This window comes from Syzygium oleosum, unplaced genomic scaffold (genome assembly GCF_021117445.2).
Source record: "Syzygium oleosum isolate NSW1041296 unplaced genomic scaffold, Sole_v2.1 Sole_v2.14, whole genome shotgun sequence".
Taxonomy (NCBI): domain Eukaryota; kingdom Viridiplantae; phylum Streptophyta; class Magnoliopsida; order Myrtales; family Myrtaceae; genus Syzygium; species Syzygium oleosum.
Window position 1 is genome coordinate 3,093,574 of NW_026607498.1, and position 24,558 is coordinate 3,118,131.

Consider the following 24,558-nt stretch of genomic DNA (forward strand, 5'->3'; position numbering starts at 1 on the left):
ACATCAGAGAATTAGTATTTTGTGGAATAGTTAATATATACTAGTTGATCAATAATATATTGGTTTAAACTTTTAAGTGAAAGTGGGTTTAATTGGATATGTTGACAGGTATGGACTTGAGTTTTCTTTTGGCGATCTCCTTGGATAAATGTATCATGCTTCTACTACGCGCTCCTAGCATAAATTGGTATCAAAATAGGTTTGACTGAGTTGAAGCAAGTCAACAATGTCAGAATAAGAACGAAAATTAAAAATTCACATATTTGATAGGAATGATCTTGATTTATGAAAGATGCAAACTCAAGATTATATGTACCAAAAGAATCTATACTTACCCATGTTTATGAAAAAATCATAGTCGCGAAGCAAGCTGATTGGGTGGATAGATGGACATTGAGTGTTATCCAGCTAATGGGGTCTCATAATGTTGCGTTTAGCATTTGACAGAGAAGACCATCACGGGACTGATAAATTTCCACTCGTAAGCTCAATGTCTAGTGAAAACAAACCTCAATGTCCATCATAGTGATTTATAAGATGTTGTAATTTGAATTACAACATCTCTCGATATGTCCACTCCTAAGCTCCAATGCTTTAATTATCCAAGTTCTATGGTAAGTCCAAGATCGTCAATTGGAATGAACCAGATCTTATGACTATTGTGAAATTATATGGAAATAGACATGATTGATATAACATGTCAAACCTTTGCATCTTGAGAGTTGTTTTAGCTAGATTTAGATTAGTTTTGTTCAGGGCAACATTTTAAATGAGAGGTGTGACGGTTTAAACTAGAATAGATGTATTCCACACGATATGAAAACTTTACGACTTTAATCGGTCCGTCATAAATTAAAATGTACGCCTTTAGGACGAATTAGATAATTTTAAAAATCTAATGATTTTTCAATGTACAGAGGGTAGAATTGGAAGTCAGAAACGTTTTGCATTAGATGTCTTCAGGGCAAAATTAGAAATCTAAATCTCCGAAAACAGGATGATCCTTGGTACTGTCATAGGCGGTATAGACATCGATTCACAGGAAAGGATGGAGAAAAGAAACCAGAAACTTCTCCGAAGCACCCATGAAGGAGCGAGGAGAGGCCCTTGGAGCCTAAAAGATGCATAAAGATTGAAAGTGAATGAAAGGCTAGAGCCACCACCCACCTCGCTAATTTTAGCCTAAGAGATCCATTATCGATTTGGGCGGTTCGAAAAGGGGTGCGCAAAATACCATTATTAGCAAATACGACAACGACTCGTCGTGAACGAAGGGTTTAATCACGAGAAAGTGAATTCGTCGAGACATCTTATGAAGATCTACCCACGTCCTCAATACTTCAGTGGGAAGAAAGAACAGATGAGATCGACACTGTTTACATTCTCTTTTTCTTTGCAGAGTGTTCTTTCTTTTCTTACCAAACCCTTTGCGCGGAGTTGTCGAGTTCCTCAGTTGGGCTGTCGAAGCATCGACTCCGTTTCCTCGGTCTTTGTCTTTTGCAAATATAAAAGGACAAGCAAAGAGAACCGGCAGTTTCCAAGCAATGAGGGTCTTTACTAGTCTAAAATTAATATTTTCTTACTAGATGATTAACTTGATGTCGGCCCACGTTGTACGAGAGTTTGCAATTTCCTTGTGATTTTGGATTCAATACTTTTTAAGAACATTCCTGGAGTAAAATCCCGAATGCACTTGGTCGATATGGGGGAGTGCGTCCTTACTTTGTTTGGGGAGAACCAGACAACAATTCACCAAGAACAAAACTCAATCTAGGATCAATATCTCCCCAGTTGAAGTGTTCGGAATCCGATTCGGACATCACCTCAACCGCTAGCAACAACCAACAACATTTCGGCAATTCAACCTTGAAATAATAAGGAGACAAATGTAATGTCCTAACATCAAGAATGAACGTGCAAACCTACAGATAACAAAACCATCACTGAAACCACCCCAAAAACCTCCCTTAATCACCGTCACATGCTGTAACTGCATTACACCAACTTCATCGCGTTTACCATGGCGGGTCGCACATGACACCGGTTTCATCGTGGATTTACATAAAACTGAATCTGAAAAAGCGGTGAACGAATGCGAGTTCGAAGGAAATTCTCAGATGCACATATCCAAAAAAGTCCGGTTTTATTTTGTGCCCTCTTGCCTCCGTCTCAGCGGAACAACATACTAAAATTTGAGCCAATTCCGACAACATTTGGCCCTCGAATCGGAATCACAAGCCGGAACCCCTTTTCTTCTCCTCCGTGACCTTCTATTTTTCTCTCTCTTCCGTGGGCATACGCTGTACGCACGAAGCACTTCTTTTTATTCTTTTCTTTTTTTGACTTTTGTTTCTTTTCTCTTTTATTTTGTTTTATGCTGGCTGGGCCCCACATAAGGTGGACCCAGTCAACATTAATGCATCCGGCCTTTTTGAGAATATTCCAAGAGTAAATATCCTAAATGTACCAGGGCGATGTGGAGGAATGCATCCTGAAGTTTGCCTGAGAAAATGAACCCAGTTGAAGTGTTCGGAATCTGATTCGGACATCACCTCAACCGCTAAAAAAAGAGTACAAAAGTAATTCAACCATCAAATAAAGCCGTCGAAGCTTGTCCGAACAATTTGAACTGTCCTAACATCAAAATGATCCAACAAAGCCTACAGATAACAAAACCAACATTGAAAGCAACTGAAACCCTCCCAATGCTCCGTCACATGGGGTAACTGCAAACACCACTTCATGCGCATCGTGGCGGGTCGCGTACGACACCGGTTTCGTCGGGGTTCGTGCTATCTGGAATCTGTTAGCGGTGAACGAATTGCCATTTCGAACGATTTGCCTCTTGAGATGCACATATCCAAAATAGTCCGGTTTTATTTTGTGCCCTCTTGCCTCCTTCCAATATGTCGAGGCCGTGACCTTCACTCCTTCCCCTGCATTTGAAGCTGGATTGGAAACATGTCAAGACTTAAAAACGTCTTTGCTTTTCGTGCAATTGTTATGAATGTGGCTATACAAACCGTTGAATCTAAAAGTCATATTGAAGCTTACCATGAGCGACGAACAGTAGATTCTCTTCAGGGTAGTTGTCAACGAGGGAGTGAATAGTGAGCAGGTATCGATCTCTTGCCCCGGATTCGCTCTCTCCCCATTGTGGCAGCTACAGCAATTTAGATAAACTCCAAATTAGACCATGCAATTACACGTAGTTTAACTTACAACCTTCAAGGGTGATTTTTTAATCTCGTTTATGATGGAAGTAAACCAAAGTTGTATAGCAAAGCAAAAACCCTTTAATCGTGCAAACGTCACAAAGGATCGCGACTTAATGATACACGATAATTCACATTGTAAAACTATGTCGTCGCGCATTCTAATTCTACTCTAAAAGAGACAAAACCTTCGCCATGAGCGTTTGGTTTTTGGTTATGACTATTTGATGCATGTTGCCATCCCCGAAGAGATTATCATCAAAATTACAAGTTTATACACTGACCACGTTGCCACGTAAAAACCTCGTACCTCCATGAACACCCGGTCCGGTGTGACCTCTACAACATCCCGTGGAAACGAAGCCTCGAGCTCTTCTAGGTCAAATCCCAACGAATTGCGATCCGTGGGATGATACCATTGTGCGACGTCGTTCATCATCTCGCATATTCCATACTCTATAGATACCTGCAAAGAGTTCACAAAATATTGGACCGGCCATTTGATAAATAGCACTTAGATATACCTTCCTTCTTTATCTCAGCATGTTGTCCTTCGCGTGAAGAAGTTCTTTGGAGTTTGGACTAAAAGTCTAAAACAGAGAGACTGTGTTGCAATAGATCGATACTAAACTTAGATTAAGAACTTTCAGCAAAACCCTTGTGGATTAGGGGAGATTGCTCGACCTTGATTCTTGGTGTCGATGAGTCAGCGGAATCGCCATCATTACCTAGCGCAACGTTTGGGGTGTCGTCGTTGTCCGCTGTAAAGAGACCGGCAATCAGTTCCCGTGCGGTCTCGATGCACCGTCGGAACGGCGACGCGACGACCCGGTGGATCGGACACCCGAGCTCAGCCAGCAGTTTCTTGCCAGTTTCAAGTGCCTTGATCCGGCCCGCATCAGCCAATGGAGTGTCCCACGGTTTGGGGACCCGGGTCCACCACGAATCGTTGGTGCCGTCATCGCCACGGTTGCCGTGGCGCATGACGAGGATATGTTGGCAATGGACGGCGGCTGGTGGCTCGGGTTTGAGTTGTTCGACGGCTGGCGCCATTGTGACCGGCGAGTCGAGGTTGTGAGCTGTGCGCTTAGAGAGAAGAGGGAAGATGAAGAGAGAAGAAGAGTGAGGGTGAGCTAAGCTTAGCTAAGTTTCCTTCCTTCCTCTCTCTCTCTGGTAAAAGTTCACATGGACTCCAACAATTGATGTTATATCGCCCCCATAACGTAAGAAGAACACATCAATATTTGCTATCTCTGTCTTACATAGGAATCAAGCAATCGAACAATAAAATAAACGGAATAAGAAAAATAAATTAGACACTAGGAGATTTAAATGTTTCGATCGTAGCGACCTACGTCCACGCAGAAAGGAGCAACGAATTTCACCATAGATCAAGCGATACAACGGAGATTACAATCTCACTCGAGTCACTCAAACACTATTAGTATTTCCCAGCCCCGGTTACCCCCAATAACTCATGCGATTAGTTTTTAGCCTCACAATTCCTTACGAGATAATCTCTTAATTTCACGAAGGGATTAACAAATCTTATCACGAGATTTATTGCTTCTAACACTCGTCTCTTGCGACGTAATTTGTCGAAGTAAAACTTCACTGCACGAAGACCCACGCTGCCACTTTTCATCAACAGCCACGGAACACCGGGCATTCACATAAGCGGTTCTTGTATTAGGAAATTTAATCTCCGAAACTTAAGCTCAGGTTCCTTTTTTTTTTTTTCCTTTCTCTATACTTGGCCGAAAAACTTGGGCACCAATTTTGATATCAAAGCGAAATAGGAAATCTCCAACTTGGACTCTTAACACCATAAAAGGAAATCTTATCTCCATGGCATATATTTAGGCGTCCACAAATAATAATTTATTTTCGAGTCGGATTTCGTTCATAGACTCAAACTCGAGACATATTTTAACGTAACATCGCTTAATACATAACTTAACGACTAATGATAAATGTGAAGGAAATAAGAGCGTTAATCACACATTCATTCGACAAAATGACATCGAGCTTCAAAATGGAATTGCCAGGTCCGTTGCTTTGAATTCAGATTCGACTTCTTCAAAAACTCAAATTATATTCGCGCAAAAATCTGGTTATTTATAAAGGTTAATACCACGAAAAACTCCAAACTGGTACACCTGTGATAAATATTGACCCCAAACTAATTTTTTGACCCCCAAAAACCCCAAACTGATACACATGTGATTAATTTATCTTCTGTTAAATTGGATTAATATCATGAAAAATCACAAATTTGTAAACCTATTACAAATAGAGGGGTAAAACCCCAAACTGGTACATCCGCCAACTGCCATGTGTCATCAAACTCAGCAATTTGACGGTAAAATTTAACAGAAACTAACGAAAGGTAAATTTGTCACAGGTGTACCGGTTTGGGATTTTTTGTGGTAAAAAAATTAGTTTAGGGTAAATTTGTTACAGGTGTACCAGTTTAGGGTTTTTCGTGGTATTAACCCTATTTATAATAATGATGCAGAGATACATATATACATTTTTATAATAGCACCAGCAGTATTTCCATAGTGATTCCTATTAAATCATTTGTACGCGAACAAAACGATAGTTGGAACAATTTGACAAATTGATACCGAAGCATGCCCGGTGGTATGGCATATTGTAGCAAGATTTATTTTAATGCTGTTTACAGCAACATTTTTAATCGCACATGTCGACGGTTTGAATTAGAATAGGCGTCTTCGAGACAAAGCTAAAGATATTGAGAGTTCTGGTGTGACTTTAGATAAGCCACCGAGAGGTTTGATTCCTTTATCGATAAGAGATCAGGTCGAATCTAGTTTCGTTAGACAAGTTCTGATGTAACTTTTGGGCTTCGCCCCTTTCAATACAAAAAAGAAAAAGGAAAAGAAAAAAAAAGATATTGAGAGTTCAACGAATCTACTTAAATTAGATTTACATGTCGTTAGGATAAAAGTTGAGAATTTTAACATTCTAACGATTCTCCGGTATTCTAAAAAGTGATGATAGATATATAGATTGACAGGAAAGGATGAAAAGAGCCGGATACTGCTCGGAAGCACCCACGAAGGAGTGAGGAGAGACTCTTGACTCTCGAAGAAGACGACTTCGATCTTTGTTTTTCTTGGAACGAAAGAGATGAGACAATCTGTTGGTCTTTAAGGGGGCGAATGATAAAATTTCTCTTCTCAGGCCTTATTTCTGGCTAGAAATAAAAAAAATCTATTTCTATTTCGTGGACGAGTTTTTGAGTAAAAAGTAGCGTTCGATAACGACATGAAATTTCTGTTCCCGGAATAGAAACTCGTTTGATATGTTATTCTTAAATTTATGTTCCCGGCGGCGGCGGCGGACGGCCAGCGGAGGACGGCCAGTGGATGGCCGGCGGGTAGGTGGCGGCGGGCGGCGAGGGTGAGCAATAAAAGAGAGTTGTTACTGTTCCGAAAATTGAAAAGTGAAAATTTTAACTTCTTATTTCTGTTTCAAATCTATTTTTAAGCTAAAATTTTGTCCCGAAAATAGAAAAATGAAATTATTTTACTAAATAGATTTCTGTTCCAAACCTGTTTTCGAGAACAAAAAAATAGAAAAACAGGAAAACAGAATGGCTATAATTCGCATCTTAAATGCATGGCTTTCTTAGTTCTTCCTTGAAAAGAGTCATCGTCAATGGGGGTCAACAGGGTCAAGAGACAGTCTATAATTACCCTATGAGGTTATCAAAAATGCTCGAGGGAATTTTCTTTTATCGGGTCGATCGATATCATAGATCGGTTTTTTGCACCAAACACGTGTGTCTCCGGTAATTATCAGGTCCTAATCTTCGTCAACCAACTTCAAAGGATTGGTTTGTGTGCATATCGAAAGTAGTTGATACAAAGCGAGATTTTCTTTAGAGGGTATCTATTGTTTTATAAGACCTTTAAAATGTCCTCTTTACTTTTCCGTTTGGATCGAAATCGCATTTCGTAAAAACCTCAAGTTTAGTTCTACATTTTACATTGATATATGAATGTGTTCGAGGTCACATAAAAGTCAAAATCTTGCGAAAACCCTAAATATTGAAAGTGAACGAAAGGTTAGAGCCACCACCCACCTCACTAATTTTAGCCTGAAAGATCCGTGATCAATTTGGGTGGATCGAAAAGGGGTGCGCAAAACACCATTCTAAAGAGCATTGTTATACCAAATGACCTAATGAACTCGGATTTAGCAAATACGACAACGACACGACGTAAACGAAGGGTTTAATCACGAGAAAGTAAATTTGATGAGAGATCTAATGAAGATTTACCCTCGTCCTCAATGCTAAAGTGGGAAAAAAGAACAGATGACATCAACACGGTTTGCGTTCTCTTTTTTCTCGCAGAGATAGTTCTTTCTTTTCTTACCAAACCCTTCGCACTCAATTGGGCAAAGTTGGAGTCCCTCGAAGCATTGACTCCTTTTCCTCAGTCTTTGTCTTTTGCAAAGAGAACCGGCGGTTTCCAAGCAATGAGGGTCTTTACCAAAGATAATGTTATCCAAATAGTTGATTTACGTGAGAAGGGAGTTTGCTCATCCTCTTGCGGTCTTAAGTTGAAAACACTCTGGGCGTGAAACCTACGGATGCACCGAATCGATACAAGGGAGTAAGCCTCTACAAGGGAGTGAGGCCTTGGGAAGTGAATCGGTTAAGTATGCGAAAGTTGTTTCGAACATCACTTGACCCGCTATAAAAAAAGGTCTAAAAATAATGTTGACGCGACATTTTACGTCATTCCGTTTGGTCGGAGAGAACTTCCACTTAAATCTCTTAGTCGATAGCTTGAAAATAACGAAATTACCAGCTTGATTTCTATTGGATTCTTTTTTTTTATATGGTTCTTTTTTTTATAAGTATATTGCAGTATCAATGCTCTTATGGTTACCCTTAATTTTCGACATGCTCAACAAAATCTATGATATTTCGCAAGGACACCAATTCATGACTTGAGTTTAATATGTGAATACACGAAGCAGTGGTTAATTTGAAATTCGAATTCAGGCAAAAAATTTCTCCTATAGTAATAAGAAAGACCAATGCACAAATTCCTAAACACAGAATACATGCCCTTTTAAATATTAGAACAATCTTTTAGTTTGACTTAATGAGAGCATTAGACTAACATAGCGAAAAAGAAAATTAGAGAAAAGAACATAATCACATTCAATAACAGTCCGTCCTTACAAGCAATCCCCCCAACAGAAGGAAACTTTGACGAAGAAACAAAACTCATTAGACCAAGCTCTTTTGGATCATATGTGCTACGACAAGCCATGCAAACATGAGGGTACCGATCACATCTCCGTCCTCGGGAAGCAGTTGACGCCAGTTTGGCCATGGATGGCGAGAAGCTGGAACTCGCCGGCCTCGAACGCGTCGCTGCTCTTATCGACCTGTCTTCTAAGTTGTACGTACCCGCAGTAACCCGTCTTGATCTCGAACCTCGCAGCATCCTCCAGATGTGTCGAGACCGCGACCTTCACTGCTTCCGCTGCATAAACGTGAAGGGACGATTCCAATACGTGAAGCCTAATGATTGATTGAGCGTGCTAAAGAAATACTATAAACTTATACTACGGAATTGTTCGCGTAATATATCATCATCGAATAAGATCTTTTTCAAGAAATTGGATGTGTAAGCAGGCTAAATACTGAAGCTTGTGGCGCATGAAGTTCTTGGGGGCAATACACCTGAGCTTTATAGCTTTCAATCTGATTGCATGATAGTTGAAGCTTACCATGAGTGATAAGCAGCAAATTTTCTGAAGGGTAGCTATCGGCAAGAGAATGAATAGTGTGGAGATATCTATCCCTTGCCTTTGGTTCAGTCTCTCCCCATTGTGGCAGCTACAAAAATCAAACTCAAATTAGTTCATTACATGTATCCATTCAAGAAAAAAAAGAAGTCATTATATACTATATAAGATCCGGGATCCTCTCAATTTAAATAAAACATCAAGAAAATTTTCTCTTTTCCCTTCTCGACTTTCTGCTCGAGAAAATAATAATAAATCAAATTCTCGAGAACAAATTAAACGAGAAACAAAAACCAAAAGTCTTGAAAACGGTCGCAAATTAACCAAGTCAAGTCTTGTAAAATGAAATCGACAAATTTTTAATTTTTTTTTGGGGGCTTCAAACATGAAAAATCATTCTTACCTCATTGAACACTGGCTTCACTGTATGATCCAAAGTGGCTGGTGGAATCAAGGCTTCAATCTCAGGAATGTTGAATCCCCAATCCCCATGATTTTCAGGACTAGGAGGAGGATGTCTGAATGCTATGATGTTGAACAGCTCCCCCATTCCATACTCTATAGATACCTGCAAAGAAATTGCGTTACAACATTATCATTAGCAAATATTAAGGACCAAAAACCCTAGGCATAATTAGTACGTGCATATATGGCTACACAGTTTAAATGAATGTGAGAGACAGCCCAATGGACCTTGACTCTTGACGGGTCGATGCCGCCGTCGCCTCTCCCTATGTCGGGGCCCTCGCCCGGGGCCGGGCGACCGGCGATCAGCCCGAGAGCGGTGTCGACGCACCTCCGGAAGGGAGACACGATGATCCGGTGGATTGGGAAGCCGAGCTGGGCGGGGAGTTGCCTGGCCGTCTCAAGCACCCTGGCAAACCCGACCTCGGCCAATGGAGGGTCCCAAGGCCTAGGGGCCGTGGACGGCCATGACCGATCGATGCTGTCGAGGCGGTCACCATGGCGCATGACGACCACGTGTTGGCAGTGGGGGGGTCGCTCGAGTCTCGCGGCGATCATGTTCACGGGAGAAAAGAATGGCGAGGGAAAGAGAGAGGAACTTCTCAGGGGAGAGAATGGCAGCTCGTAGCACAAATTTTCTCTCTATCCTAGGAAGATGAGCGCAAGTCTTTATATAGAAAGTGCGGGACTGTGTGCTTTTGACTTCGTTCTTTCATTTCGCAGGAAAATTCTTGACAATCTGTTCGTGCCTTCCCAGCAATTTCTACTCCAATCAATTACGACTTCACTCGACTTGAGTCTCCAAGAAATTGTGGTGGAAGATTCATCGTCACGTCATATTTCACTACGAACCTTGACTTTCGGGATTTTCGATAATGTAAAATGAAATAAAACAAATTCATATTTAAATTTTGATATTTTTCTATCCTACAGCTTTCTTAAGATTTAAAATCTCGAAATATTTTTCTATTCCCACGTATATTTGTACTATTTCTTTCTCTTGGGTATTTTTATCACTAATTCCTTTGAATTATTCAATGAATCAAATATTTCGTGACAAAGTGATTTTGCCTAATGATTTAAATGACAGTTTCTTGCACACATGTAAGACGTGTACATATTTGCTAGTATAACTATAATGTAAGAGAACCTCTCCTACTTTTAAGGGTCACAATCCCCCTTTTTTTTTTTTCTTCTTCCATATATCCTCAAAGAGTTATTTTATAAGTTATTCTATCAATGGGAAAATACGTAAATGAATACATTTAGTATATATCTCTTGCAAAATTGGGATAATGACTGTGGAATTCCTAAAACTTGCATCAGTCCGTCACTTTAGTCCTAACACTCTTGCTTTTAATCCTTTCAATTAAAAAACTTGTCGTTGTACTTGGAATTACTTTTTCATTACCTCCGTTAGCTTCTAATGGTTGAAAAATTTGAGTTGGCTTTTAAATTTTTTATTTTCTGTCCACGTGGTTGTTATTTACTCACAGAGCCTGTTAAAGTCGGAAACGATATTATTTAACCCAAAACGACGTCGTTTTGTCTAAAACTGAAAATCTTAAACAACAAAGTGAATATTAAGAAAGAAAAAATAAGGGGGGAGGGGCTCGTGCACGATGGTAATAGCAGATGCTACTCCCTTGGTCGTCGGTGAGGGTTGGATACTCTTACCGGTGGCCAGGCGAGGGTTACACAACCTAAATTTTCTACATAATTTGAATCTCGAATGAATCAGCAATTTAGCGTTAAATGATGTACATATCGCGCGTCCGCTGCCCAGCAAAATGGCAACACCAAAAATTTTTAGGATGAATATTTATGGAAACATTAGATGATTAAGATGTGATTAAAGACGTTATATGAGAACCGGACCTGGTAATCTTGTGAGTTTTTTTTTTTTTTATTAAACTTGGGAAGTGATTCAGGCAAGGAAGATGATATCAATGATGGCTCTCTGCGTTTCCAAGAGAGTTTGAATTGTTCAAAGCACCGAAGTCCCGAGAAATATACAAAGGGGAAGAGACGGTCCAATTGGTGATCTATTATAAAACTGATATTTTTAGTTTGACTAAATGGGAACACCTTGAGTCTAACATGGACCGATAGAAAAATAAAGTTAGAGGAAAGAACATATCAAATTCAATGTTGAATCGTAGAACAAGTAATACACTCGGTAAAAGTCCGTCCTAATCAACGCAAAAGAATCCCACGGACATATGAAAGAATTAACAAAGAAACACAATCGTAAAACCAAGCTCTTTTTGCCCTTGCATCATATGTACTATGACAAGTTCTGCGACACTCGATGCGAGGGTATCGATCACATCGGCGTCCTTGGTGAGCAGTGGATGCCGGTTTGTCCATAGTTCGGGAGAAGCTCGAACTCGCTGGCCTCGAACACGTCACCGTTTCGAATGACCTGTCTTCCGAGCTGCGCATATCCACAGTAGTCCATCTTAATCTTGAATCTCGTGGCGTCCTCCAATTGTGTCGAGACCGTGACCTTCACTGCTTCCCCTGCATAAATGCGAAGAGATGATTCCGATACGTGAGGCCTGACGATCATTTGAGTGCTAACGAGAATAATATTAGCTTTACTAAGATCTTCTAGTACAAAGTTATTCGCGCAATGTCATCGGTGGATAAGCAGTAATCATATGGATGTGTCAGCAAGCCAAACACTAAAGTTTATGTCGCATGAAGTTCTTGATGTAATACACCTAAGCTTTATAGCTTTCAATCTAATTGCATGTTACAATATGGATGAGAAATTTCGGAAAAATTTAAATTTAAACTTGAAGTACATACCATGAGTGATGAACAGCAAATTTTCTGAAGGATATCTATCGGCAAGAGAATGAATGGTGAGGAGATATCGCTCCTTTGCCTTTGGCTCAGTCTCTCCCCATTGAGGCAGCTACAAAAATCAAACTCAAATTGGTTCATTATATGTATCCACTCTGTGACAATCTCTTTTTTCAATCTTTTTGGGGCATAAAACATGAAAAATCTTTTGTACCTGGCCGAACACTGGCATCACTGTCTTGTCCAAAGCGTCTAGTGGAATCAAGGCTTCAATTTCAGGAATGTTAAAACCCCAATCCGCATGATCTTCAGGATTAGGAGGAGGATGTCTGATTGCTATGTTGTTGAACAGCTCGCCCATTCCATACTCTATGGATACCTGCAAAAAAATGTGTTAAACATTATTATTAGCATTTACTAAGGACTAAAGCCGTAGGCATCATTAGTACATGCATATATGACTAAACAATTTCAGATGAACGCGAGAGAGAGAGAGAGATTAACGGACCTTGACTTTTGATGGGTCGATGCCCCCGTCGCCCATAGCTACGTCGGGGCCCTCGTCGGGGGCCGAGAGGCCAGCAATCAGCCCGAGGGCAGTCTCGACGCACCTCCGGAAGGGCGACACGATAATCCGGTGGATCGGGAAGCCAAGCCGGGTGGGGAGTTGCTTGCCCGTCTCGAGCGCCCTGGCCCGGCCTTCCTCGGCCAGCGGGGGGTCCCACGGCCTGGGGGCCCTGGAAGGCCACGACTGGTCGACGTTGTCGAGGCGGTCGCCGTGGCGCATGACGACGACGTGCTGGCGGCGGTGGCGAGGTCGCTCGAGTCTCGTGGTGACCATGTTCGCAGCAGGGAAAACGGCGAGGTAACGAGAGCAAAATTTCGCTAGAGAAAGATTAGGAGTTCTTAGCATGAATATTGGTCTCTTGATGTTTGGAGATGCATGAATCAGTTTATATGAACAGCGAGACCGTGTTCTCTGATCTCATTTTCTTCTACTCTTCTGAGCAATTTCTACTACAATCCATAAGGGAATTCACGCGGCATGAGTCGCTCTGGATATCGATTAGAAATTTCTTCAGCGTGTAGCTCGGTGAAGAACGGTGGCTGCGAAAAAGAACCGAAAGAATCAACAGAGTACCCAAGAAATTGTGGTGGAATATTCATCGTCGAGTGGAATAATTTTTATGATGAACCAATTTTGGTTGCCAAATAAGTGTTGATTTTTTCGGGGTTCCATAATTTTTTTTAATAGCATGAAGCAAAATAAAACAAGGTGAACTTAACCAAAAAAAGAAGCTATCTAGCGTGTTCTCCTTCCTTATTTACATTATATGAAGTGTAAAAAAAATCTCCAAATTTTTTTAAGACATCTCGGTCGTTTTTTTTCTTTCTCCACGTATTCTTATATACTTATTTTGCAAACATCGTGTATATGGAAATATGATTTAATACATAAGTTTATTCGATCCCTCACATGTTTTGTTATTAAATTTTTGATGTTTTTATTTCTGACGACAAATTTTCTAGGAAAAACTTAAAATCTTGAAATATTTTTCTCTTCCCGCGTATATTTATACTATTTCTTTGTTTCGTGTATTTTTATCACTAATTTCTTTGAACTATTCAATGATTAGATATTTCGTGACAAAATATTTTGCTTAATGATTTAAATGTTAATCTCTTGGACACACAGAACGGGTGTGCCCATTTACAAATATAAACTAAAGAAAACCTCATACTTTTAAGGGGTCTGAGTTCTTTTTTTCTTCCTCGATATCTTATCAATTAGCAATTTTACAAAGAATTTTATCAATTGACAAATGCATAATTATTGCTTCTATTATGGATAATGATAGCGGAACTTCTAAAACTTGCGTTGATTCATCATTTTAGTCCTAAAAATTTCTTTTATTCATTTGAATTCAAAACCTTGTCGCCTTATTTCGAATTAGCGCTTTTATTACCCTTGTTAGCTTTAATTTGAAAATCAAAGCCTTCAAATTAGACGATAGGTAAGTTGGATAGACATGGGTTAATTGCAGCGGACACTTCACCGTTAAGTTCCATTCCATTTCCTTGGGTCAACCTTTAACGTATTTGACCAAATCTCCATCTTTTCTATCTCTCTCTCTCTCTTTCGTGGAAAGACATTGAAAAGCTTGCTTGAGAGTTCATCTACACGTCAATTGACCTCGCGTAGACTTTTGACCTCCTGCTCCAGGCAAAGCCTAAGAGATGATGCTTACACTGAATTTTTTTTGTTGTTTATTGTTTATAGAAATTGAATTTTATTGACAAGGAAGAATTTTGGTTGCCTTGTGTGCTCGTGATCAATGCAGTTTCTGCAAAAAATTCAGTACTCCTTTATGTGGGAGGAGTTACTCGTCGCCGTCGAGTTAGCTCGTCCTTTTCTTAGATTTAACATATGTATATGCTTCGTAGGTGAAAGGATTTGCATCTTTAGATCTTCTGGAGTGTGATGATTGAAAATTAGATGGTTAGAAAAGTAAGTGTTTGGGGTTATACAAAGGAGGATTTGCATGTTTAGACCTTTGAAATTTGATAAAATTAAAGTAGACGGATAGAAAGATTCGATCGAGAGCAAATTTTAGAATTTTGGCCTCTGCACCGGTTAGCCCAAACCAGAACGCATTCAGTTTGGGCCAGCTCTCTTGTCCGGACTATAAGATGTGTTAAAGACGATGACTGATCGATTCTCGTGATGCGACATTTCATAAGTAGTTATTGAAACGAATAGGCCCATTTAAACAACCGACAGATAAATTTTAGCATGTCCAGCATTACTCTAACATATCAATCCACATGGAGAGAGAGAGAGTCGTCTATAGACAACGTATCATTATCGGTCAATTTCCCTTATATGCTGGCCAAGTTCTACCACTAAAAACCACATTGTAAATGTGGTACTAGGTGAACTATGTAAAAAGTCGAAACCTTTAACTAGGGATGGAAACAATGAAATGTAAGACAACAGTGAGAGCGATAAGATAAAGCCCGAAAGCCACCAAAAAATTATTATTAACACCATAAAATACAAACAATTCGGTGTTGAGATAAGTCATTCCAATTTTGGGTTGCACCTAGTTCGATCTACAGGTTTAGTGAAGTATTTCATACATAATGTTGAAATATCCCATATTGTTTGATAATGTGTTCATATGCTCTTAATATATATACGGTCTTTCTCCACCTATAAGTTTAAGCTTTTTTGTTGAACTTTCTAACATGGTATCAGATTCAGGTTCTGACCCTTTTGCGAATGCGTCCACCCCTTTAGTCAATTTCATGTACCGCTCCTGATTCGGTTTGCACATAAGAAGGGTGTTGAAATATTCTCACATCCCTCACAATGGGATTTATATAAATGTGGTCTCTCTCCATCTATAAGATTAAGCGATCATTAAAGTAAAAAAATGAACTACTTTTATTCTTTCTTTCTTGAAAATCTCATAATTTCCTAGGATGGTAATAAGACATAGAGGCGCTACTACTTGACCAACCACATATTTTATAGAGAGATGATGCAACGTCCTAGATGATTTTAGTTCCTTTTGTGCATTACATGCTTACTAGGAGACATTATATTTGACCTAAACATTTGGCACAATTGTTGTTGATCAAGATAACTCACAAGAAAGATTATAATAAGCGTCATTTTAAGCGCAAAAAGACATGTTAAAAAGATAACATTGAGTTAAGACTGATTTATAAAATTTATATACGAAGGGTCGCGGTAGACTTTTATTGAATATCAATAACTATGGGGTACTTGTTTTAGAAGTGTACTTGCACTAACCTCACATCATTAATTTATTAATGTTGTAAAAAACTAATCTTGCTTTATATAAATTAAAAAAAAAACATTCTCAAGATCATAACTTCTTTACGTTGTTCAGCTAGCTTAGAAGCTTTTCTGATTATAGTTGCTTCTTTTGTAGTATTTACGTGTAAAATAATTACATATTTTATTTATTTACAGTGCGTTGGATGAAAGAAGTTGGTTAACATTTAGAGTCAAGGCAAGCACCCATACTTAAAATTTGGAAAATGAATTCTCATTTCTATATACAAGAAATCATTGTCCCAATCGTAACAAATTTCTTAACAAATGCTCACTAATTCACCTTTTTCAATACCCATTATTTCAAATGAAATCCAAACACTTGAAAACGTTTTCAGTCACACTTTTTCAACATTTTCCTTGAAAATAATTTTCACGGGAAGTGTTTTATTTTATCATGAATTTTACGTGAAACAAACATGCCCTTCAGGCTTCGTTTGTTTTCTAAAGAAAAATTTCTTAATTTTAATCGTTCTTATCGCTTTAGACAAATGTGCTACCTGAAAATATTATCATTATCAATAAGAATGTTTAGGCTCTAAAGGACTTGTAATTCCCTCAAAAATGGCCCCATTCCGTTCAGCTTTCCCAAAGGGCTTTCGACCTCTAAAGCCCCTTGGGAAAATGCTGAGGCGTTTGACAAGATTTTTCAATGGGTTTTCAACATTTGCCAAATGCTGAAACTAATTTTTCTTTTCCCAAACTACCCTCACAAATCCTTTAATATTTCGGTTTTGCCCCTCATTGTTATTGTTCATCTCCTTTGTGCGAGGGCGGCCAGTCAGAGCTGACGAGGCAAGGCCGGTGAGGTCGCCTTACCCCGGCGATGGCTACCTGAGGTCGCAAGACCACCCAGGCGAGGGCCGCGTGGGTCACGCGACCCCGGCGACGGCCGCCTAGGTCTGCGACCTTAGGCCTCATTGCCTTGGGTCGTGCGACCTCGGCCCTTGTCGAGGTCGTACGACCTCAGGCAACGGCCGTCGGCGCCAAATCTGGCTCGCCGATAGCTGTAGCCCTTCGCCGGCTCCGGAAAAGGGTTTACTTTAAAAAAAAAAAATTCCAGCCAAAGCCCTTGATAACTCTATAAAAATAGAGTTATTTTACCTATTTTAGGTAATAAATAATGCAATATTTTGTAGAAAATATTTGGATTTCCTTCTATTTACTCAAATTTTCCTTGTTTATGCAGAATAATGAGACACAAAGAAAATAAGGAAAAAATTGCAAAAAGAAGGAAAGGAATATGCTACCCAGAGAAAACTTAGAAGATGGATATCAAATCGGAAATTCTGCGATTTATTCCTTAATTTTATGCTAAAAAGAAGCAATTGCCTTGTGATAAGAGTCTTGGATGTTATCCTATAAATAGATAACATTGAGAGCATAGGGGTACATCTAGTTTTCTTTTAGATCGTTTTTTTTTTATTATTTTGAGAGTTTTTCAAGTTTTTTGAAAAGAAGATAAAAGTGGTGACAGAATTCTTGTTCTTAGATTCAAGATGTTGGGTTGAATTTATATTTTCGTTTCTTCTTCTATTATGTTCTAATTTTCTTTTGTTAGGGCTATGATGTAGCCTAGCCATGATGATATAAATTTCATGCTTTTTATGTTTTGCAAGTGATTTCATTCATGTGAGTTATATATTATTGTACTTAATGCCTTTAAGTGATTGGCCACTCACTTGAATGATCTGATGCGCATGTTTGAGACTGAGAAGTGATAATATGCAATTGCTCCTTATAATATATGATCATGAATTAAATGTGGAGAGAGATATACCATCTTATTTGTGTAGCTTTCGGTTATAAGATGATCCCAAAGATTCATTGTAAACCGGGAATATTCATAAATTTTAATGTGTTTGTTTTTATTTAAATTCACATAGAGATATAGTGGATTGATAAACTGAGTAGGGTTGCTACACCTAGAGATAGGATAGTAAATAGATTAGGAAATTCCGCTATCACATGTTTGATATTGTTCTTATATGCATAATGATCTGAAATTCATATCTAGTGGTTATGGTGAAATCGAATGCTCTAACATATTTTATTTGATTGATTATCTACCTTTAATTCTAAAATTTCATTTCTAAAATTGTCAAATTTTATTTATTCTCAATTCTATTTTGATCTGTTAGATAAATTTTAGAATTAGTCTATTTTTAATATTTAATTGGTTTATTAATCATCAATCTCTGTGGGACGATACTCTTCTCATCATTATATTACTTGTTCATTGATAGGTTCAGAATTTTATGAACAGCCCTTTGCAAAATAAAATTTACCAAACACTACTTGGGTCAAAGTAGCTTCACAAAGTGTTTTTTACCAAACGCAAGTTGCTTTTCCCCAATGGGCTTTAAGTTAAAGGTATTTGCATTCCCCAAGGCACATTTGCAAAGCCGAACAAAATGGGCCAACATTCGTCTACACGTTACGTGACATGGAACAAAAATCTGGACATCCAAGTGAGTTATAAAATGTTTTGATTATCAATCATTTAGCTTCTCACATGAAAGTCATATTTCATGTTTTAACGCTAATTCGACCTAGCACATATCAATAATAATACACGTGATTATGATACGATGATAGGAATTACCAATGCTAGATGAGCGAACTCATTTGCGAAAATAGTGAGGTTGCATTCTACTCACGCGTAACTCAACTTAATGATCTCCATAAACTAAGAATTCTTATCAGATGTTTGCCACCGGAGCAAAACCCCCGTACAAAGCCCCGATCAGCGGCTAAAATTCGAATTCCGGCAAAAAACTTTCCCCTCTTTTGGATATTTGTTACATACTTTCCCAGTAATAAAAAGGACCAATGCATAAGATCTTAAACATAGAATACGCACCCATGAAAGATTAGAACAATGTTTTAATCGGCGACCTAATTCAAAACTGTTTTATAAGCTTGATTTTATAACTTAAACCGATTGAAAAGACAAATTAGAGAAAAGAATGTATCACATTCAACGATGAATAATAAAAAGGATACACACTCTGTAATAGTCTGTCCTAATGCGCAAAAGAATCACCCTAATATGCGAAAGAATGAACGAAAAAAACAAAATACTTAAAACCAAGCTCTTTTGCCATCCATCATATGGACTATGATCGCGCAACATTCGACGTGAGGATATCGATCACATTGGCATCCTCGGCAAGCAGCGGATGCCGGTTTGGCCATGGTTCCCCAGAAGCTCAAACTCACCGACCTCTAAAGCGTCGCCATCTTGAAGGACTTGTCTTCTAAGTTGTGCGTATCCACAGTAGTCCATCCTAATCCTGAATCTCGCAGCATCCTCCAAATGTGTCGAGACAGCAACCTTCACTGCTTCCCCTGCATAAACGTGAAGGGATGATTCCGATACACGAAGCCTAATGATTGATCGGGTGTGCTATAAGAAATACTAAGAACTCTTGGTCTGAAACTGTTCAAGTAATATATCATCATTGAGTGAGATCTTTTTCAAGAAAATCGGATGTGTAAGCAGGCCAAATACTTAAGCTTCTGTCGCATGAAGTTTTTGGTGTAATACACCTGAGCTTTATAGCTTTCATCTGATTGAATGTTAGTTGAAGCTTACCGTGAGTGATGAGCAGCAAATTTTCTGAAGGGTAGCTATCAGCTAGAGAATGAATAGTGTGGAGATATCTATCTCTTGCCTTTGGCTCAGTCTCTCCCCAGTGCGGCAGCTATAAAAAAACAAACTCAATTAGTTAATTATATATGTAGCCACAAGAGAAAAAGACGTCCATTATTTACTGGACAAGGTTAGGGATCTCTCGATTTAGCAAAACGTTGATAGAGTTTTCTCTTTTCCCTTCTCGACTTTATGCTTGAGAAAATAATAGATGAAATTCTCGAGCATGAATTAAGCAAGAAACGAAAACCAAAAGTCATGAAAATGGTCGAAAATTTTGTCCATTGGTCCTGCTTGACCTAGTCCTATGGCAAAAGATTTTAAGGCGGAAGAGCTTAGCAGGTGGTCCTCGATATGGTTCGGCACCGTAGGGTCTATTCTCTTAAAACGAATTGACAGTTTGTCATTTCTTCTATCTTTTGCGCTTCAAACATGAAAAAAATTCTGTACCTCATTGAACACTGGCTTCACTGTATGATCCAAAGTGTCTAGTGGAATCAAGGCTTCGATCTCAGGAATATTGAACCCCCAATCCGCATGGTCTGCGGGACTAGGAGGAGGATGTCTGATTGCCATGTCGTTGAACAACTCACCCAATCCATACTCTATAGACACCTGCAAAAAGGAAATGTGTTAGACATTATTATAAACAAATTATCAAGGACCAAAACCATAGGCATCATTAATACATGCAGACAGGAGTGAACAATTTTCAGATGAATGTGAAAGAGAGACTGATGGACCTTGACTTTTGATGGGTCAACGCCACTGCCGCCCGTCACTACATTGGGTTCTGCGTCTGGGGCCGAGAGACCGGCAATCAGCCCAAGAGCGGTGTCGACGCACCTCCGGAACGGAGACACAACGACCCGGTGGATGGGGAACCCGAGCCGGGAGGGGAGATGCTTGCCCATCTCGAGCGCCCTGGCCTGACCAACCTCAGCCAACGGAGGGTCCCATGGCCTGGGGGCTGTGGACGGCCATGATCGGTCAACGCTGTCGAGGCGGTCGCCATGGCGCATGACGACCACGTACTGTTGGCAGTGGTGGTGAGGTTGCTCAAGTCTCATGGTGGCCATGTTCACAGCAGAAAAAAACGGTGAGGGAACGAGAGAGATGAACTTCGTTAGAGAAAGATTGGGAGCTCTCAGTATAAATTTCGTCTCTTAATGTTTAGGGGATGCATGCATCAGCATATATACAGAGTGACACCGTGTTCTCTTCTCGATTTGGGCCTTCCTAACAGTTTCTTCTGCGCTTGACAAAAAGTTCACGACGCGGCACGAGTCTCTTTCTGGACATTGATGCGAAATTTCTTTTCTTCAGCGTATGAACGCGTGAAGAAGGGATGATTAGGAGAACGCTCTTTGGCTGTGGAAAAGTAAGCCAATGGAATTGACAGAGTACCCAAGAAATTGGGGTGGAAGATTCTGACCAGTTTGGGGTTTTGCCAAATGAGTCTTGGACTCTCGGATTAATATAATGTTGTTAATAACATAAAATGAAATAAAAACAAGGTACAGACCAAAAATAAAAAAACGAAACAAGGTGAACTTTACAAAGAACTTAGAAGCTATCTGGCTTGTTCTTTCCCCTCATTAACTGAATAAAGTAAAAAAAAAATCTCCTATTTATAAGAGATCCCAATTGTTTTTTCTTTTCCGACATATTCTTAATTACTTATTTTGCAAATGTTTTGTACATATTTTGATTTCATCCCATACATGTTTCAATGTTAAAATTTTAATATTTTTCTATCTTGAACAACTTTCCTAAAGAGATTTAGAATATTGAATTTTTTTTTCTCTTCCCACATATATTTTTCTATCTTGAACAACTATTTGTTTGAATTTTTCAATAAAAAAATATTGTATGACAAAGTGATTTTTCATAATGATTTAAATGTCAAATTCTTGCACACATGTAAAGTGGGAAAATTACCAAAAAAGTCCTAACCTATTTCACTTTTACTAATTTAGTCATAAACCTTTTAATTGTGCCAATTAAGTCATAAACATTTTCACGTTTTGCCAATTGAGTCAATCCAATTAATTTTGGTAGGAAATTGCTGACATGGATGTCGGTCATCTTACGTGGCACTGTTGGCGCTGACGTGGACATTATTTTCATAATACTTTAATAATTAATTGAATATTTTTGTGATTTTTTGGTTTCTTTTTCTTTTTTCTTTCCTTTTCTTTACTTTTTATTGTTTTTTGGAGTGAGGGCCAACGAGGTTCACCGGCCAACCGTTGCCGACTCTGGGTGAGGGCCGTGACACCCTCGCTGTGGCCGTTGAGGGCCTGGCCCTTGCCGGTACTTGGTGAGGGCCGAGCCCTCGCCTAGTGGAAATTAGATTAAATCATTACATTGATTCGATTCGAACATTGAAAAACAATCTTGTGTGGAAATTAGAGAGTAGCTCTTCCTTGGATCAACCTCAACGTACTTGATTAAGGCCTACCTTTTTCCATCTCTCATTCGTGGAAGCACATAAAAAGTTTGTTCGGGAGTTCATCATCATTTCTCCTTCTTCACTCATTTGTGGATATTGCATTTCCACAATGTTAATTTTTTCAATGACCTCGCGTAGACTTTTGACCTCCTACTCTAGGCAAAGTCTAAGAGATGATGTTAGAATGAATGTTGACCTCCTACTCTAGGCATTTCCACATTGTACGTTGCCTTGTTTGCTCATATTAAATGCATTTTCTGCGGAATCGACAAATCGCATGGTGGCACCTTTATTTGTGAAGGAGTTACTCGTCGCCAATGAGTTGCTCGTCTTTAAAAGCTTTCTTGATTCACAAATTTCTGTGCTTCATAGGTGAAAAGATTTGCATATTTAGATTTTTGAAATGTGATGAATCAAAATAGACGGCTAGAAAGTAAAAAATTTAGAGGTAATTGAAAGAGTATTTGCATGTTTAGATCTTTGAAAATTTGGTAAATCAAATTAAAGGGTTAGAATTGAGAGCAAATTTTAAGATTTGGGCCTCTACCCCAGTTAGACTGAACCGGAATCTATTGATCAGCTTGGGCCAACTCTCTTGTTCTCCGGCCCCACTATGATCGGGCCGGGCTTATCTTTTTACATAATGCCCGACTTTCCCGGTCTTTAACAACCCCTTCATAATTATTGGATATCCCCCTAGAAAATGTGTTACAACAATGACTAACAAAACGATTCTAGCGATGTCACATTTCATTAGTTATTGAAATTAGTAGGCCTATTCAAACAATCGATAAAGATCTGTCGCATCTCTTAGAGAACAAGTTTAGTAGATATTCTAACATATCAATCTTCATGGAGAGAGTTGTCCATGGACAACGTATCGTTATCGATCAATTTCCCTTAGACGCTGGCCAAGTTCTATTACTAAAACTTACATTGTGATGTGGTACTGGATGCACTATATAAAAAGTGAAAACCTTTAACTAGGGAAAGAAGCAATAAGATGTAAGATTAAAGTGAGAGTGATAAGATAATACCCTAAAGCCATGAAAAAACGGTTATTAACACCAAACAAAATAAACAATTTTACGTTCAGATCATCCATCCCGATTTTTCGCTCACAAATTGTCCGATCCATGAGGTTAGTGAAGTATTTCACGCATAGGTTCAGGGTTTACTTAATGGGCTTTTTCGATCATAAAAAACAAAGGGGAAATTAACAAAAACAGTTCTAAACATTTTAACGATTTACCAATTTAGTCATTCCGGTTAATTTTTTTCGGAAAACGCTAACGTGGCGGTCTAGTCAGCACTAAATTGACCAAATTGAAAAGTTTGAGACCGAATTGGTACAAGTGTAATAGATTTATGACTTTTTTTTGTAATTTTCCCTAAAAACAAACACCATATGAGAGAAAAAAAAATTAAGCACTCCAGCATGCAAATAAATGAATTTTTGAATCATCAGTCTTTCTTCCTCGGGAATCCTCTAATTCCCTAGGATGGTAATAAGACATAAGAGAGCGTCACCAATTGGATCAACCATGTTGTTATAGAGATAAGATGTCGATGTCCTAACCGATTTTAGTTCCTTTTGTGCATTATGTGGTTTCTTGGAGACATTACATTTGACCTAAACATTTGGCACGCCTCTTGTTGATTGCTTTAACTCCCAAGAAAGAACATAATCAGCGCCATTTCCAGCGCAGAAGACATGTTAGAGCGATGACATCGAGTTAAGACGAACTTACAAAATTGATATACCGAGTGTCGTGGTCGACTTTTTTTATTGGATATCGATAATTCCGGGCTACTTGTTTTAGAAGCCACCATTTAATTTAATTAATTTTGTAAACTGGCCTTGCTTAATGTTACAAACCATTCTCAAGATTAGAAAAGCTCCCGTAATTACGGTGACAATGTCGCGTAGAACTGTTACATTTTAGACTGTTACATAGATTGGCTGTATTGATTTCCATCTATATATACCCACTTGAGATGAGGAAACCATATGTTTAATTGTTTAACTATAGCTAATGTGACTTTCACCTCGTAAGTGTTTCCACTTGAAAATAAGTCAATGCATTAATCCTATGTAAGTACTGGTAAAAGGTTGAAAATTTAGAATATATTTATTTCACGAAAAATAAATGATTTGAAAAATATTTCCGTGAAGATGATGGCTTTTATTGCTTACAAAAAATGAATGAACTAAATCCGCGACAATAATTTTGACATAAATTATTGTCGATAATGAAAATTATTTTTTATTGACTAATTATTTCAAGTGAAA

General features: G+C 38.8%; 4 protein-coding genes across 5 annotated transcripts; all 4 read right to left on the bottom strand.

The window, feature by feature from the left end:
• Positions 1–2,806: 2,806 nt before the first annotated feature.
• On the bottom strand, positions 2,807–4,373 carry LOC115684433 (uncharacterized). Of its 2 annotated transcripts, none has more exons than XM_056318064.1 (3): positions 3,900–4,373; positions 3,055–3,681; positions 2,807–2,936 (listed from the first exon to the last, which is right to left on the bottom strand). In XM_056318064.1, the coding sequence occupies exons 1-2, from the start codon at positions 4,266–4,268 to the stop codon at positions 3,436–3,438; spliced, it is 615 nt and encodes a 204-aa protein (XP_056174039.1). In that variant the 5' UTR covers positions 4,269–4,373; the 3' UTR covers positions 2,807–2,936; positions 3,055–3,435. The 2 variants fall into 2 exon arrangements, with proteins under 2 accessions (XP_056174039.1, XP_056174040.1); XM_056318065.1 differs by having other exon boundaries at positions 2,841–2,948.
• Positions 4,374–8,298: 3,925 nt separating this feature from the next.
• On the bottom strand, positions 8,299–10,213 carry LOC115684493 (uncharacterized). The gene is made up of 4 exons (XM_030609235.2): positions 9,708–10,213; positions 9,418–9,582; positions 8,997–9,105; positions 8,299–8,749 (listed from the first exon to the last, which is right to left on the bottom strand). Exons 1-4 carry the CDS (start codon positions 10,035–10,037, stop codon positions 8,553–8,555), a joined length of 801 nt encoding a protein of 266 aa, XP_030465095.2. The 5' UTR covers positions 10,038–10,213; the 3' UTR covers positions 8,299–8,552.
• A 1,378-nt stretch (positions 10,214–11,591) lies between these two features.
• Positions 11,592–13,234, bottom strand: LOC115684490 (uncharacterized). Its single transcript, XM_030609231.2, has 4 exons — positions 12,799–13,234; positions 12,505–12,669; positions 12,294–12,402; positions 11,592–12,002 (listed from the first exon to the last, which is right to left on the bottom strand). The coding sequence occupies exons 1-4, from the start codon at positions 13,201–13,203 to the stop codon at positions 11,806–11,808; spliced, it is 876 nt and encodes a 291-aa protein (XP_030465091.2). The 5' UTR covers positions 13,204–13,234; the 3' UTR covers positions 11,592–11,805.
• A 5,820-nt stretch (positions 13,235–19,054) lies between these two features.
• On the bottom strand, positions 19,055–20,987 carry LOC115684492 (uncharacterized). The gene is made up of 4 exons (XM_030609234.2): positions 20,554–20,987; positions 20,261–20,425; positions 19,754–19,862; positions 19,055–19,506 (listed from the first exon to the last, which is right to left on the bottom strand). Exons 1-4 carry the CDS (start codon positions 20,887–20,889, stop codon positions 19,310–19,312), a joined length of 807 nt encoding a protein of 268 aa, XP_030465094.1. The 5' UTR covers positions 20,890–20,987; the 3' UTR covers positions 19,055–19,309.
• Positions 20,988–24,558: the final 3,571 nt, after the last annotated feature.